The 17,839-nt window shown below is 39.0% G+C and overlaps 1 protein-coding gene and 1 long non-coding RNA gene across 7 annotated transcripts; one reads left to right on the top strand and one right to left on the bottom strand.

The window, feature by feature from the left end:
* The first annotated feature begins 600 nt into the window (after positions 1-600).
* pfkfb4a (6-phosphofructo-2-kinase/fructose-2,6-biphosphatase 4a) lies at positions 601-17,770 on the top strand. 6 transcript variants are annotated; one of them, XM_067504751.1, is made up of 15 exons: positions 601-661; positions 767-850; positions 11,226-11,342; positions 11,469-11,565; positions 11,650-11,716; positions 11,818-11,892; positions 11,987-12,043; positions 12,125-12,246; positions 12,367-12,574; positions 12,662-12,808; positions 12,894-12,998; positions 13,647-13,776; positions 14,145-14,207; positions 14,311-14,375; positions 15,225-16,017. In XM_067504751.1, exons 1-15 carry the CDS (start codon positions 616-618, stop codon positions 15,282-15,284), a joined length of 1,443 nt encoding a protein of 480 aa, XP_067360852.1. In that variant the 5' UTR covers positions 601-615; the 3' UTR covers positions 15,285-16,017. The 6 variants fall into 6 exon arrangements, with proteins under 6 accessions (XP_067360852.1, XP_067360851.1, XP_067360850.1 ...); XM_067504749.1 differs by lacking the exons at positions 601-661; positions 767-850; positions 15,225-16,017 and adding exons at positions 4,079-4,337; positions 9,835-10,125; positions 16,762-17,770; XM_067504748.1 differs by lacking the exons at positions 601-661; positions 767-850 and adding exons at positions 4,080-4,337; positions 9,835-10,125.
* Positions 8,668-10,959, bottom strand: LOC137127595 (uncharacterized). Its single transcript, XR_010914441.1, has 3 exons — positions 10,835-10,959; positions 10,652-10,716; positions 8,668-8,800 (listed from the first exon to the last, which is right to left on the bottom strand). It is a non-coding gene; the product is annotated as an uncharacterized lncRNA (long non-coding RNA).
* Positions 17,771-17,839: the final 69 nt, after the last annotated feature.

The following is a 17,839-nucleotide window of genomic DNA, read 5'->3' as shown; positions in this document are numbered from 1 at the left end:
AAGGTGCTGGACATTTATTGTTTACGTATTCGTGCCTCTTAGGGTTCGTAAAACTGCTGTAAATAGCAACAGCTGAGTAGTTATTTGGGACACAGCCATCTGACTTGGTGTTCCACTTGAAAAGTTCAACAATATTATGTTTAGATAATATTGTATTTTGCTGTCTTCCACTTTGATCACATGATCCCTGCACAGTATTTTTGGGATGCAGGGAAACTAATTAAAAAAACATCATGGCTTCCCAGCTGTAAATATGGGATGTCAGCCATGATTAGATGTTGGCCAAATAGAGCATGACCTCTCAGCTGTTGTTTAGAACTCCATCTATTGGCAAAAAATAAAGGTATAAAAGTTGTTAAAAAATAGAGTATTTGTGATTGAAGTTTTACCGGTTGTTGCAATTGATACATTTCCTCTTGAAAAGTGGTTAAGCATTTCTTCTCTGTCATTTGGTAACAACACACACAATCATGATTACAACACTAACACTACAACAATAGGCTGTTGACATAATTATGTTTCATACACTTCTACCTTGTGTAATTACACTACAGTGTCCAATCCCAGTGCAGAGGTTTGCAAACAACAGACAGCTTGGCTTTAACATAAAAAGGAATGCATGAATACAACAGCACTCATAAGGTCAGAGGTCAGCAGTCAGGTACAGGCATTATTTTCACTACTATTCATTCTGAGACCAAGTGGCATGTTTTCAGTAGCTGTGAGTTTTTGCTTATTTTGAAATTTGGACTGATTTATAAAACAGTTCGATTACTACTTGCCTGTGAGGCTTCAGTGTCCCAGCCTGTTCAGCGGCCTGGTGTGGCGTCAGAAAGGATGTCTTCTTTTGGTAAGTGTTTATAGAAGGATTTAATTACCTCTTTGTTTAATTTATGATGGATTTGTGAAAATTGTATACATTTTTTTAAAGAAGAAATAAATATATTTGCTTAAAGAGGGTAGTCATAAGGGGAGTGCTGCACAACACTATGTAGAATGTGCCATGTCATGTTAGGCTCAGTGGTAAACCACAGGGACTGTAGGGGGTGTGTGATGGGTGGGGTCAAGATGTTCACTTTGCCTTTTAGGGAGGAATGTCTGGGAGGTCATTTGAGAGCCATGTGACCTACAATTGTTTTCCCCCTCTTTATCAAGGTCCCTCAACACTTCCCATAATTCCTTCTTTTCTCTGTTTTCTGAGTGTCTCATTAATTCACAGATGTGCTCTTGCAGGCCCTGTGCTTCACAATTAGTGTCATCATGGCCAAAGGCTGCTGATAATGGTATCATTACTGCCACTGAGCAGCCTTCAAGACCTCACAGAGGGGTCACGTGATGCTTGTATTATCTCCAGAGGGTCACTTGTCAGAGTGTGCTTGTGTTTCTCCTGGGCCAGTAAAATCCCAGGCTTATAGTCTAACAGCACTGTACAAAGAAGGTTATATGAAAGCTAATGTACCTTTGCTAGATGGAAATGCTTAAGTCCAGTTGCCATGACTCAAGTACCAGACATTTAATGTTGGTTCTATACTATTTTGTATCTAAATACTTAACAGTATTCAACTGCTCACTCCACATGCACAATTTCATGGGTTTTTTTTTTACATCTTTAAATAGTTAAGGGGTTTATATAAAACCTGCAATTCAGTCTTCAACTAAGAGTGAAACATCTTCCATCAGTACCATGGAAGCCTTTGGAAACTTTCCGCACAGTACAAAAAACCCTGGGTGGTGTCTATCATGATGAAGTCTGTCTCTCTTTAAAGAGTTACATGTTCACTATTCTTCCCATTTTCTTCCTTACAACACTGGTTGTAACACAGTCGCTACTGGACTAAATTAAACTTTAATGAAAAGTTATACTGGGTCCATGGTAGATGTGGGCGGTGAGCTACAAAAACTAGTCATAATGACAATGTGAGAACATATTTTTAGATATGTTTAGATATATTTTTTTCACTCCTATAACTTAATACTTTGGAAAAGTACCCTTGGTATTTCTGAGTCTTTGGTGAGTCTCTTCAAGCTGTGCACATTTATCCAATTCTTCCTGATCGTCTCACGCTGCATTAGACTAGATGGGTAGCATCTGTGCAACGGCAATTTTCATGTCTCTCCACAGATGTTATGTTGGGTTTAAGTCTGGCTAAACTGCCTAACTATAGTTTTCTTCAAATATGACAAGTGTCCCTGTACCTGCCTCGATTGCATGTCACTGCCACCGTCATGCTTCACTTGTGAAACTATGTGAATTGATGGAAAACATGTGCAACCTTCTTTCAATTTCAAAGTAAATATACAATGCAATAAAGTGTTTAAAAAGTGAAGGGATGTAAATACTTTCCTATGCAACTTTAGCTGCATTCCCACACATATTCAGTTTGACACAATGTCATTGTAAAACGGGTCAGATGGGTTGTTAAGCTGTGGTTACTGCTGAGATTAGTGGAATTACACAGCCGTGGTCTGGGCCTGGCTATTTGATGAAAATGCATAACAAGCCAGTTGGGCCAGTTAGTAAAGGTTGGGTCGTGCTGCAAGTAACTGATCTTTGTTAACGTGAAGATAGAGTTTAACTAGACTTCATAACTACCAGTAGGACTAGTGGAAGTAGACAAATAGTAGTAATATCCACTTGATGCCTGAGGGGCTCATGGTTCCAAGATGAAACTGGTGCCCAAACCAGTCGGAACAGGCATGCCAGCACAGCCAAAACAAATGAGATCTACAACAATGTAGAAAGGAGGCTGGGTCATGCCACTGAGTGTTTGCTTCTTGCCTGGGTGAAGTTAGCAGTTAGAAGCCGCTCAAACATATGTTGGACTGCTCTAAAGATACAGGTGTGTAATGCCCAACTGATCTATATCTGATATCCACGGCAGCAACATGTGGCATATCAAAATATCAACTGTCAAGAATGATACACGGGAATACTCACACATCTTTTGGCACATTAAACCAGATATTAATTACTCTGTTTGTTGGACAGCAATTCTTGGTAAATGTGTCATATTTTTATTTGGACTGTTTCTTTATCTTGATGACTCCTCATCACACCTTGATTTAATCACAGGAAACAACCAAAAACAAGCTGCACCAATAATCTTTGAGGTTGTGTTTCTCAGGAAGAGGTGCACAATAACATAATCAATGAGCATTTTCAAGCATTACTTCAGTTCAATTTGTAGGAATTTGTTTTAATTTTTATATCAAAGTGTCTCTGTTTAAGCCTAAGAAATCCATGTTGATATTCAGTGGTGGAAAGTAACAAAGTATTTGTACTTTGTTACTTAAGTTTGTTACTTTGTTACTTTGTACTTAAGTAGATTTAATTATTAGAAATATTAATAATTTTTTACTTCACATCATTTCTAATCAAAGTTGTGTTACAATTTACAATGGCATTACTTTACATATTTTAGAATATACCACCTTTTAATTTCTTCTTTTTCATGAAAATTAATCACTAAAGAGGCAGGAATCTCCTCATTAAACCAAGTGCAGACAGCTATATTGTCACTCCCTACTTCTATGGTTTTATTTGAGAGCCACTGTGCAGTGATTTTACTCATTGGTGTGTTTCTCCTTGTTAAGGGACTTCTGGGGCTCTTTATTTATACTTTCACTAGAGTGCATTTTTTTTTGTGTGTGTGTATTTGTACTTTTACTTAATTACAGTTTTGAGTAGTCCTACTTCATCCAGCACTGGTGATATTCTACTGTTTTACGTGGGACATTTCAAAGTGATCGGAATAGTTCTTCCAGATAATGTAGTAAAACAAGTTTTGCTAGTCAGATTCTTCCTGGAAAACTTCTTTTTATATTCACTTAACAGTGAAATATGGTTTGTGTCAATCGTCGAATTAAGGTGTTTCCTGTGGGTTAAATATACCTAAACACAGAATAGAGACTAGTAAATTAAGTTACTTTGTAATCAGGTAACTATCTTTACTGTACAGTGTAACATTTCCTGCAATGCACGTAGCATCCTAAATTTAACCACGAAGGTCATGGAAAATAGGACATGCCCTGTCAGGAGTGGCTGGGGACATTTCCCAGCTGTCAAAGAGAAAGAGGGTGGGGTGTAAGGAGCGTTCAGGAGCCAGGTAGGCCCCCACCTCCTACAGTTTTGGAGAAAGCCTCGCTAGCAGCCCGTGGACCCCCCCTCACACACACACAGTGGGTGTGTGAACAGTGATCATCAGCGAGTGCGGCGCTCCGCAGGCTGCTGTTGGACGCACGTACACACCGACAGGCGCTGCGCTCCATCAGACAGACGCCCATGATGAGAGGCTGCTCCAGCCGAGCCAAGCTCACACAGAACCAGGGCTTAGCGGGTAAGAGACGTCGCTGTAAAGGCTGTAATCGTAGATCTGCTCACACTGGAGTTTATACTCTGCATCTTTAACCTGGTGAAAGGGAGTGAGAGAAAGAGAGAGAGCCGCCTTCCAACACGTAAACGACGTGCAGTCCGTGTGTGTGTTGGCGCTGTCACCTTTACCCTACATAACAACAACGGGCGACAACCTCGAGTTTTTTATAGTAACAAGCCTCGTTTGTAACACCAGCAGCAGCTGTGTTTTATCACAGGGCATGAAAAGCCAGAGCCAGGCGCCTCAGTTTTGTCTTGGCCAAATTCACATTAAAACCTTTTTTTAACGGTTTTGCGTAGACTGACGTTAATCTTTCGGGTTTTTTTTTTTTTTTCATCATCGTTACTATATTTTAATTTTCCATACACTGATCGGGGTGGACATGCCATAGCAGCGGCTGATGCTCTCTTGTTCTCTGTGTGTATGTTGTGTTTGTGGTGGCTGTAATTGTACAGCTGCGATGCACTGCAATACATGTGTGTTTGCACGGTGCTTCCTGTGCTGAAGCGGTGAACACTGGCCTATTGACAAGTGTAATGCCAGCACACTGTACGGGGAAATGACTTGTCCCGTATAGTGAAAGGCTAAATGCTGTTAGCTGCAATCAGAGCCTGGCAGCTGCTGGGAGGAGCTCAGATCTGTTTCCCGTTCATATCCCAGTGTGCAGTAATCATGATGCCTCATTTGCTCCAGGAGAAAAGTATATGGCATATTTCAGACAACTCACACAAGAATCGCTTTTTGCTTGTGCCTTTTATAGGTTATTCCAGCTTTATGTAGACGAGACAAACTAATGATTCTTACTGTTAAAGAGATGATAAAACTCAATTCTTGCCACCGTTTGTACTTGACAAAAAACCCGGCACTGCAACATGCTTAATTTACCGAGCTGACTAAAAAGTATGACCTTCCAGCAGCCATTATTTTAGAACTTGATGAACCTGGCATATATTATAGTCTAATAGCAGTCAGGGAATCGAGAGAGGAAGAACTTTTTAATTAGAAAGCCCATATCTGGCCATATTTAGGTCACAAGCGCTGTTGCTCCAGCACTGAGTGTTCAAAAGCTTAATATAATCAGTGCATAATATAGCTCATAAGGACCAAACAGACCTCACCTGAAAATGTACACTCACTTGCAACTTAATTGGCTATACCACTGTGGAGTAATGCAATGGAGTAATGCAATCGAATACTATGCAAAACTCTGCCTATGTAAAGCAAAGCTTACATAGAGCTGGATTTATGTATTACTTTATATATACAGTCACTGTGATAGAGGGTGTGTATGATAGTGACTGCATATTGAAAAGCATCCTGCTTACTAGGGATGGCCAGATTATTAAAACACACTTTTATGCCTGATTCCAAACAAAAACTAAATGTTAAAAGTATTACAACCATAGGAAATATAAAATTTTTGGAATGGCTGCTGTTTGATTGCATAGCACACATTGCACACAGTGGTAGTGTGGCCATTCTCACAAACACAAAGAGAGTGATGCTGCCATCTCATGGGTATTGTCAGGATTCAAGTGTAGGAAAATCTTGATAAGAACCCTAATCTAGAGTCCCACTCCATCATGACAACAAGGCAGATTGCACAACACCAGGACCCTAAAATTAAATGATAAAAATAAAGTCAACAATAACTAAAGTTTCAATCTATTTACACTGGTACTTTTCCTGCTCCATTTCAAAGTATCTTCTGTGAAAGGCCTGAAAGCAGCGTTTGTGTTCGTTCTCCACCCCCAAGTTAACAGTTCAATGTCTTCAGAAACAACATGACCAAAAACCTTTTTTTTGTTGGTTTTGTTTTTTACATATTTTGGTTCAGCATATGAATTGTACTTGAAACCACAAAATAAAATGGACTATTAAATCATGTTTTATATTAAATTTGATACCTGATATTAACATTATGACTAGTAACAACTGCACTTTAGATACTGTATCTTACATGGGAATTTTTCCTAGGAAGAATTCAACTGTAGATATCAAGAATATTCATTCTGGGTATCTAAAATGCAGTTGTGGATATCTGAAATATGAACGACATATGAACGACAGCATAATTTGTCCAAGGAAGCATGACTTTACATCATCTGAAATGTTCTTTTTGACTAGAAAGAAATGAATTACGGAAATCTGCAACAGATATCCAGTCTAGTGATTTATTGCCATAGGTATGTGTTTTAAAGAAAGGCTTTATGATGCGCAAACTTGGCACAAATGTTCTTAAAAATAAATGTAAGCATACATACCGTTTGAATTACTGCTAGGAAACAAACCTATTTACAAGAGCACACAGTTTTTAAGAGATCTAGTCTTTTTATTTTGCCCCCGATTGATGTATTTACCTATTAAAATCACTCAATTCTAAACGTCCACCCACCATAATCTCACAAAATGTGGTGACAAACAATGTAGCCCAGGTCAAGTGAATTATTAAAGAAAATCACTGTGCTATGTTCAGATATAATGCAGTTTTAAGTATCAATAAAAACACAAACTGGCTTCTTGATGTCTCAGCACACCCGGAGAGGTGTTTTGGAAGCTTATAAATTATTCCTTTTGATTTTACCTATATTAAAGGGTGGCAAAAGATGGGTCACCAAAAACAAAAAAAAAATGTAAAATAGAAAAAATAACAAGAAAATTCACTGTGAATGCTTCTGTGCTGAAATAATTTTTTAAGCAAAGCTGGAAAAAGCTTAACTGTTTCTGCTGAAATAGCTGAAGCTTTTGCTTTATGTACCATCTGGACACCTTTGAGACCTTTTTACATTTTTATAATAAGTTTCAGCTATTTCAGCCAAAACAGTTCAGCTGTTTTCAGAAGTGCTTGGAAAATCCTTTCGGTGCTGACAGTATTTTTGTATATTGTGTACTGTATTAGTTGAAGCTTTCTGTCGCTCATGGTGAAGAAAGTTGTCAGATATGAGTCTTAGTTTTTTATCTATTGTGCTGTTCCGAGCCAAAGTTTTGAGTCTTTTATGACATGTGTCTTTATATAAATTAAGTGTGTCTGTCTCAAATCTTCTCTCTCTCTCTCTCTCTCTCTCTCTCTCTCTCTCTCTCTTTCATTTTATGGAAACACAAAAAAGCACAAGACAGGGACAGAAGAATACTGAACGGATCTGAATGATGACAAGTCATTTATGCCTTTTTCTAACCATTGTTCCCTCTTTGGGCATTTTTATACATTTTTTATACATTTTCGCAACTTTTTTGGGATTTGGCAACCATTTTGGCTGTGCTACTGTTTAATGATTTTTGCTTGATTTTTTGCAAGTACTTTTCTTTTTAGTAAATGTTTTTAAAATCCAGTGTCTTTTACTGTTACATGTCATACTCTATACTTTACTTATACACTTTGCACCCATTGGACGCCTTAGGTACTTTTTTACATTTGCATTGCTTGGAAAATCCAAGAATTTTCACAAGGATTTTAATATATAGTGAAATGTTTGCTTTCGCTGAAAGCTGAATTGAAACTGAACAATTTACTATAAAATGTAAAAAGAAAAAATTAGAAAATAAGCAGAACTGAAGGGTAACTTTTTTGCCTCAAGTGGATGTAACGTGAAATAGTTGCATAAAAATCCTGGAACCTGTAGAAATGTAATGGCTGAGTGCAAAGTTTAAGTCAAACCCCTGCAAAAAAGTGGAAGTTATAAACTACCATGACCCCTTTCAAAACATCATGTTAAAGTCGAAATCTCAGAAGGCCAAATTAGGCAGAACCATTTACATCTCAATGTGGAGAAAGTTGAAGAGATTCTAACAACTGTTCAGCAGGTACAATTGTTGCAGGTAGACAGTTGCAGCTACTGCAGGTAGATCAAAACCACAATCTCATTTTACCATTTAAATGTTAAAATAAATAAAAAGCATCATAAAGGCTTCTATTTTAAAAGTATGTTTCTGTCAGTCTGTGTGTGTGTGTGTGTGTGTGTGTGTGTGTGTGTGTGTGTGTGTGTGTGTGTGTGTGTGTGTGTGTGTGTGTGTGTGTATCTCCACAATGTATCATGTGGGAGAAAAACAGGTAAACTATTTGGACATGGCTCTGAGGCTGGTCACATGACCTTATTCAGCTGTGTCCATTACCATGGCAACGACAGCTTTGACCCTGCTGAGTCACTCACATATGCTTAAGAAAGATTATAAACTGCTCAGACTTTCCCTCACAAAATGTTAAAAAGTATTAGTCCTATTAACACAATTTAAAAAACGGTGAGCGACAGAAGGCTTCACCAAACCCTACTTTGTTTTAAAATACTCACTAAAAAGAGGGAAGGGTGGCGATTTTAGCCCTTGTTTCTGATTTGAGGAGAATTTCTGGACCTCCGTTATATTGGGCTCCACTGGGAGTTTCAGACGGCACTCTCTCCACTTCTGGCCAATTACTGAAAGAGACATAGGTCCTAACACAAAACACAAAAATATCTCTGTTTTAATGTATGATTAAAGTTGACTGCAGAAAAGACAAAGAAAAAAGTTGATAAAACTAGAACCTAGAAGTAACAGTAAGTGTGATGTCACCCACTCCAGCTGGGCCAACTTTCTGTAATACAGTTTTGGAGAAGTTGAAAATTCCCCAACAAGTACCACAAACTAAAACTTTCATTATTCAAAAACCATAAAAGACATTAAAAATCTAAATGGAAGAATAATAGCTGAAAGTCTTATGATTTGCTGAAAGTTTGAATGGTCTCTCCAGGCTGAAGTATACAGATTAGTTAAAGCTGAAAGTGAACAAAACTGAAGAGGAGCTGAAGAGTCTCTCCATTCATTTGAATGAGAACAAATTTCCGCTGAATAAAAAGCTGAATATTTTTAAAAGTAAAGAAGATATTAAAAAGCTGAATGGAAGAGCACATGTCCTTAATAAGCTGAATGTTTTAAAGTTTGAACAGTGTTTCTAGTTAAAAGTAGGATACATATGGAACACGCGATTCAGAAGAAGCACTATAATAATAAGAACTAGAAAAAGCATTTCTAAATAGAAAATATATTTAAAATGGTTTGGCGCTGAAAGGATTTTCCAAGCAAGACTAAACTGTTTCTGCTGAAATTGCTGAAAGTTTGGCTTTTGCTAAAATATCTGAAACGAAATGTCATTTCTTTATAGGCAAACTTCAAAGCCAGTTAACGTTTCAAAGGTAATTGTGTGATGTCATTGATGTCATCAATGGCTTCATTCATCTAAAGATTAGAATAACATAACTGAGGTTAGGAGAGGTGCTGTTTTAATTTAATACGTTTTAATTCATTAAGGAATACACGCATTGTTAGAGGTATGTCGCAAATACAAATAAATGTGTTATTACCGTATGTTTCCCCGCTTTTCTTTGTGCATACCTAGCGTGTGTTTTGAGGGCGAGCACCGCTCCTGTCACTTACGGTAGAATAGAAGGCTTATGGTGCGCACATTGCGGTCATTACGGTCACCTTTCAGGTTTCATTGTGGGCAAGCAGGAGCACGTGACAACAGCACGGGGAGAAAGACCCAGTGACCTCGAGCACCTCCATCCTCTCAGAGCAGCGCGGATGAAGCACCGGGTTCCTGTAGAGCAGCATTGCGGCGAAAAGCCCCGTGTTCCCGGCGTGGATGCATCCACCTCACGACAAGACGGAATGGAGGACAGATCACCGTCGAATCCGCGGGAACTCACACAGAACCCTCTGAAGAAGATCTGGATGCCGTATAAAAACGGCCTTCCCGAAAAACACATTTCTCAGAGAAAGGGTGTGTATGACGACGACAGTTAGCATCTCCGTGTTTAGCTCTTTCACCCGTGGTTTACTGTCTGACAAAAGATATTTATTTATTTCGTATGAGGTTGTGTTCGCTTTAAGGAGCACATTGCCAAGCCCTGCCTCGGTGATTACAACAAGTAACTACTTACGCCAGACCACCTGCATTGTTATCGGTCTAGATTTTGTGCTAGCTAACGTTACTACGCTTAGCTAGCTATAACGTGTTGCCGCAGCCTTTAATTCACATAGTTATATAAGGGTTCACATGATGTTCACTGCAGATTAAAGGCTGCTCTCATCACAGAGAGGAGACTGGTACTATTGATGCCCATCTCATTGTCACTGTGTGCCAGGTCAAAGTTGTTGGTAAACCAGAATTGTATCCTTGCATTCATGTGAGTGATTTGTCCTTTGGGTCTGCACCCACACTAATCAGTACTTCGTGCAGAGAGTGTCTCTTCACTGTGGCCTGGCTAAAAAGGGATGTTTTAATCAATAGAATTTAGTAGACTCACCAGAATGCCATTGGGCTTGTGGTCGATGAATGCTTTGTTTGGATGGTGTGGAAAATGCAAGCTGGCTGGGAAAGGCATTAAGCAAGAAAAACAAAGTAATATACACGTCAGAAATCTTTCCAGAAATTCACTTATCTGACCACTGTTCCTTCTTTTGCTTTAGCACATAGGAAATGTTCAAACCTATCATGCTCTCTGACCCAGTTGTCTGGACACACAATGGCTTAAGTGTTGAAATTTTGGGTTACCCCATATCTTGAGCATTTGCAGGGCAGCGTTTCACAACTCCTCTGAAGCGTCTCGGTGCCACTGTGACCTCTGATCGCATTCTCAGATGGTGCAATGTGACTTTGTCTAAATGGCAGATGACACAAGATTACATGCACACTGATAAGGACAAATAAATGTTAATATTTAATCCATAGAAATGCCATATGTTGCAAGTTATTAAGACAAATTTTGAGTTGAACATGCTTTCATACTGGGGAATGAAATCTTAAACCAAAAAATTTGTTTTAAATTGCATACATATGATTAGCCAGACTGAACCATTCTTTTACTCCTTTCTTTCCAGTATGCATGACCAACTGTCCCACCCTGATTGTGACCGTGGGTCTACCTGCCAGAGGGAAGACTTATATCTCCAAGAAGCTGACCCGGTATCTAAACTGGATTGGGGTGCCCACAAGAGGTAGGACAGAAGAAACAGGAATTCTAAAAGATCAAACAAACACATGTGGTTTGGATTTGTGCATTTTAACTGCCAAACTTGTGGTACAGGCTAACCTAGCTGTCCTTTTGTCCACCTTTTTTACAGAGTTTAATGTTGGTCAGTACAGGAGAGAGTGTGTAAAGATATACAAGTCTTTTGAGTTCTTTAGTCCGGACAATGAGGAGGGGTTAAAGATCAGGCGGTAAAGAGTTTATTTTGGCCTTAAGACACATTTTTTTACCAACCATGCAACATCTCTGACTAATGTGATCTGTTATCCTTATAGACAGTGTGCTTCAGCAGCATTGAATGATGTGCGGCAATACCTCACAGAAGAAGGAGGCCAAGTTGCGGTAGGTCAAATGCTAATTGCTGTTTCAGGTGTTTGATGCATGCTGGATATATTAAAAAGACTGTTGTTGTACTGTCTTTTATTCTCTCCTGTGTTATGCAGGTTTTTGATGCAACAAACACTACCAGAGAAAGACGGGAAACCATCATTCAGTTTGCAGAGCAGAATGGGTTTAAGGTGATTTTTATGGATTCCTCTTCTGCGATAAGATGCTACATTCTTTGACACTCACACAAAGCTTAATTTGTTCTTCTCTCTCCTCACCTTTCAGGTGTTCTTCGTGGAGTCTGTGTGTGAAGACCCAGATGTCATACAGGAAAACATAGTGGTAAGTGTCTAACTGTCAAAATGTCAGAAAATTAACTTCTGTCCATGTCATACATACTACTCTGCTGTTATCTCTGCTTAGCAAGTGAAGCTGGGTAGTCCTGACTACACCAATTGTAACACGGAGGATGCAATAGAAGATTTTATGAAAAGGATCAAGTGTTATGAAAACTCCTATGAGACACTGGATGAAGTTCTGGACAGGTGAGTTGGAGCTGGTGTGGATAAAGTTAGAGAAATTGTAAATTTGGGATACAATTATTTAAATAAATGGTTTTGTCAAATTAGACTATTGAACAGAGATTAATTTGTCTCTTCTTTCAGGGATCTCTCCTACATAAAAATTATAGACGTAGGTCAGCGGTACTTGGTCAACAGGGTGCTGGACCACATCCAGAGTCGGATTGTCTACTACCTCATGAACATCCACATCACACCACGCTCCATCTACCTTTGCCGTCATGGAGAGAGCGAGCTCAACGTCAAGGGTCGAATTGGAGGAGACTCAGGGCTCACACCCAGGGGCAAGGAGGTATAGCATGACAATACAAGTCATGTCTTCAAAGTATTTTTTATTGACCCGATAAGATTGTCAAAAGTATCTCTTCCCCCCCCGCAGTTCGCTAAGAAGCTGAGCCAATTCATTGAGGCACAGGGCATCAGTGACCTTAAGGTATGGACCAGTCAGATGAAGAGAACCATCCAGACAGCTGAGGCTCTCAATGTGCCCTATGAACAGTGGAAGGTCTTGAATGAGATTGATGCTGTAAGTTGTGCTTCACCTCTTGACTGAACCTCTGCTTACTGTGTTTTGTGATGTTGCAATTTAGACTGTGTGATGTAATGTATAGGGTGTGTGTGAGGAAATGATGTACGAGGAGATCCAGGAGAACTATCCTCTAGAGTTTGCTCTGAGGGACCAGGACAAATACCGCTATCGCTACCCAAAAGGCGAGGTGAGTGGCTGAACTGTAATGTTGCGTTTTGTCTGTGTATTGTGGTTCTGTAACGGTTGGGTTTCACATTAAAATTGAGGCAGCATGTTTGCAGACAGTGAGTCTCTGAATTTAGGAATTTCCCTAATTTGGCCCTAATTTATAAGTGTAATGATACACTCACTCTTGTAACCATAAACACACCATTAAGTTGTATCCAGATGGCAACTGGTCACTTACACTCTGCTAATGAGCCTCAGTCTGGATGAGCTGTCTCTCAGATTGATTTGGCTAAATGCCAGATCACATGCACAAATTGCATGTCTTTGTGTGCGCGTGTTCTCATGTGCAGCACAAATCTGCAGCCGGGTTGTTGAGTGTGGGCCTGAATGCCTGCTGGTCTGTTTTCACCCTTAGTCCACCCCATTACCTCTCCATTAATCTCACACAGTAAGATGAGTACAGGCATTAGTTGGCTGTCTGAGCGGACAGTGTTGCTGTAGTGCTTTTAAGGAATCTTGTTAAAGTCTGTCAGTCTCAACGGACTGCTTTTCTTCATTTGCTAAAATGTCAATCTGCTCGTCTGTGATTCAGCACTATGTGATTAGAAGAGTAGTACTCTACATTCCATCTTTCTTATTTACCTCTCCTCTTATTTCTCTGCCTTAGTCCTATGAGGACCTGGTGCAACGGTTGGAGCCAGTCATCATGGAGCTGGAGAGGCAGGAAAATGTACTGGTTATTTGTCACCAGGCTGTCATGCGCTGCTTGTTGGCCTATTTCCTAGATAAAACCGCAGGTCAGTCCACCAGTTTAACCTCAAGATGAGTGTGACAGAGGTACAGAATATTCCGTACGAGACACATTCACTGTAAAGCTGTGACATACTTTGAATGCTCTGATAGAGAAATGCATTTCACTCCCAACTGACTGACTTCATTTTCAGTCTTGTAGAGAGGGGTTTGTAGTATGAAATGTGATTTCCTTTTTTCTTTTATCCCCTTTTAATTATTAGGGTATATTGTACTGTATATCTTAAGAGCTTCACATATTTTCACCCCATGTGCATAATAAACACTGAAGCATTACAGAATTATGTGGAAATAATGAGCAAGAATAGTTTTTCTCTGATTGACCTGGATTCACACTCTGTTGGACTTCACACAGAGGAGCTGCCATACCTGAAGTGCCCACTGCACACAGTGCTGAAGCTAACTCCAGTAGCCTATGGTAGGACTGCTCTCCCAGTAAATCAGTCTTAACATGCATTGAATCTATCAATGAGCACTCTTTTGCAGTTTGATCTAAAAGCCTCACATTTGTGCATGCTCAGGCTGTAAAGTGGAGTCCATCAGCCTAAATGTGGATGCAGTCAACACGCACAGAGAACGACCAGAGGTGGGTACGACACACTTCTGCACAAGTATACAGACTTAAGTACAACTGGCTCACATTTGTCTGAGGTAAAAATTAAAAAAAAAGGTCTGTTAGCCTCGGTGCTGTCAGGTGTGGTAATTCACTGCATTGTTAGAGCACAGAGCAGTGTTTTAAATTTTTTGTCAGCAGCATTGTGATGGCTGAGTTTTCAGTCATTGGTATGAACTAATGTGGTCAGAGCAGAGTTTAGTGTTATGTGTGGATTAAAGAGTGTCAGAATACAGAAAGTGTTTTGTGGAAATGTGCTTCTAGCTTCCAACACTGCACTTTTCACACTCACACCCTTTAGGTAAACATACGATAGAGTAGACTGTGTTACAGTTTCTTAAATATTTTAATGGTGAACAGCGCTGACAAAGGAGCCAACCCTAACAAACAGCCAGTGGTGGTTTTTAGTGAAATACCATAATATAATAACATAATGCAAATACTGTCTTTGGCAGCAAGATTATTAAAAACAAGGTCCTATAGTAATGAATATATGTTGTATCATGGGTATCTAAACAACTCAAAGCCAGTTGGATGATTTTTCACAGGTAAAGTCACTAACTTTGCATTTATACATTTTCATGTTGTTGAACTAAGTTATTGTGTCATATTTTTCTAAGAATATGCATGTGTGCTAAAGTTGTCAAAGTTAGGAAAGCAATATCTAAGCCACATTAAAAAAAAAAAAAAAAACTTCTTTACCTTTTCCTAATTCCTTCAGTCTATAGTGTGTTCAGTGGATTTTATGTAATATGTTTTGATACCTCCCCTTCTTTGTGTTTGTGTTATCATTATTATGTATTTTTATTTTTTTACAAACAGAACGTAGAAGTTTCACGGATGTCAGAGGAGGCTTTGCTAACGGTGCCAGCTCACCAATGAGGCAGTACCCTAACCCCACATCCCCCAATCCCCAAATGCGCTCCCGTTTACACTTTATTACGCTCACCTTCAGACCCACAAAGTACCTGCCAGATACAGCATCCTGTTTCCCCCCTTCTCCACCTTGCTTTAGTTGAATCTTCTGTTTTTCCTCCACTTACCTTTTTAGGACCATGGTGGTAATTGACTGGAATCCAGTTTCTAATTAATGGTACAACACAGATCATGTGTTAGGCATGTTCTCCCATTTTTGGAGAATTAAACAAAAACAAGGATGCTGTAACCCAAACTGTGAAGCAGTGAAACCCCAGCACCTTGTTTTTTTTTTTTTTTATAGCACTGAGAACATGCAGCTTATTTTGTCACTGATTGTTGTCTGTTAAAGTGATTTCACTATGTTAATTTGTATATTTTATATGTCTGATGGCACAGGTCAGGAAAGTCTAATCTTAGTTTTATAGGATTGCACAACACAAAACAAAGTTGTGTTTTCTTACATCTTGCACATAAACAACTGTTTTAGTTTCTTATGAAATGTCCATTGTTAGGTTGTCACTAGATTTATGATGTCTCACACTGTCTAATGAAAATCCTGGGCGCACAAAAAAACTTGCTTTTTGTTTAACGATGTAAAAAGTATTCCAGTATATCCATATCACTGATGAGAATCAATAGGAAGATATTTCTGTTTCTTGTTTACTTGACTCTAAATAAACTCCACTCCTTCATTTCATTTATTCTCACGACACTGGTTTTGTGCTTCATTTTAAAAGCTTGGCTCGCAAGCTGTTTTCCTGTTTATTGTAAGAAAGTTAAAATCTTGGTTTAATAGCTTAAACTTAAAGATATTCCCTAATGAACGGCCGACCTTTCTAGACTTCAGAGCTATTTCTTACTAATTTGACAAGACTCCATTTTATTCCTATCTTGGCTATTTGCCGATAAGATGCCCGTCGATTGCCCTTGCTACTTTCTACTCTGCTGTGCAAAGCGAAGTCTACAGAGATTTCCTTTCATTCATATGCAAAGACTTCAGTGGGGAGCATGAGAAAGTGCTGCCTTTCATCAGCCTGAATAAAACTGTCACTATCACACAGATTTTCTTCTGTCTAGAGAACAAATATTACAAATGGGCACTTGGTGTAAAAAGAGTAAATCATTTTATTTGAAATAAAAATTATTTCTAAGTGATAACAAGATTCAAAAGCTTTTAGCAACATGATTTAAGTAATGTAATTTAAATTTAAAATGAATGATATCCCGACAAATATGGATCTCGTTAAATGCCACTGACAGCATCTGTCCGTGTCTATTAAAACCTGCACTGTTCATTATGTCAACCATATGTTGCATAATTTAAAAAAAAAAGCTTAGAAAACCCTAAAATGTGGCAAATAGCCTGAACTACGCTGACGTTTATGAATGTCCTCCGTGTGTGTACAAAAGCGATCTGACACAGCTGCGTTCCTCTTTCCAGAATGTGAACGTCCATCGCTCGGCTGCAGACGCCCTGCAGACAGTCCCTCCTCACCTCTGACAGACGCTGCTGGAACAAAATCAGGATGAAGCTGGACCTCTCATCCCCCCCCCTCCTCTGATATGAACTCCTGTGGGTTTTCATTTCACCTTTTCAAGTTGCTCACACTGGTGACTGTCTGGGTGATGTGCCTCTTACTTCGCATCCGTTGCTCCACATCTTTCTGTAAAATTTATGTTCGTCTTTTTTTAAGGGATTTGAAAGGGCTCAGCCTGAAAACTAAATGAGTGTTGGGGTATCAGCATTCATATTGGAAAGGTGGTGCAAATTAGTTGGTAATCAAGCCTTTTTGCATAGAGGGGACTTCGGTCACAACAGGTTCCTCTGTGTCACTATATTTAGTATTGTTTAGGAGTGTTGATATTGTGCAGCAGTAGAATTCCCACTGAAGGTTACTGTAATATATATTTTTCAGTATTAACTGTGGTTTCATGCAATGATCACAAGACTTTCTGCAACATGTTTGTTGTGTTTCTGTTTTGTGCAATCATCGTTACATGTGAGGGTGTCTTCAGCGATAATGTGCATCTTCAAGGTTACAAATTTACTCAGAAAACGATACTCTCAAGTGTAGTTTTTTAAAACATTGGAATTTAATGAATGAATGCATGGGCAGGGTCATGAGATTGGGTTATTGAAAAGAGTTCTATGGTGAAAACAATCACTTTAATTTTATATAGAATGGTGAAATAAAAATTAAAAGATTGGTTACCTGTGTGACCTACTGCAAATGTATGATCACCTGCAAAAATGTGATTCTACACACAGACCATCAATCATATTAACATATGCCCTTAATGCATATTATTGAAGAAAACATCTGAACAAATGTAGTATTGGAAAAGGAAAAACTTGAAACATTTTTCTCAGTTGTTGGTGTGGATATTTATAATGACTTCAAAAATGTTCCCATCCCCACTATAATAAAAATGTATTTTTTATAACCCAACCTGTCATCATGTCTATCTGCTGAGATTGGTTTGGGTGACTGGATTAGACGATACCCTCTGCAAGGGCT

The sequence above is a fragment of the Channa argus genome, chromosome 5 (genome assembly GCF_033026475.1).
Source record: "Channa argus isolate prfri chromosome 5, Channa argus male v1.0, whole genome shotgun sequence".
In the NCBI taxonomy this organism is placed as follows: Eukaryota; Metazoa; Chordata; class Actinopteri; order Anabantiformes; family Channidae; genus Channa; species Channa argus.
This window is presented reverse-complemented; position numbering and strand designations above follow the sequence as displayed.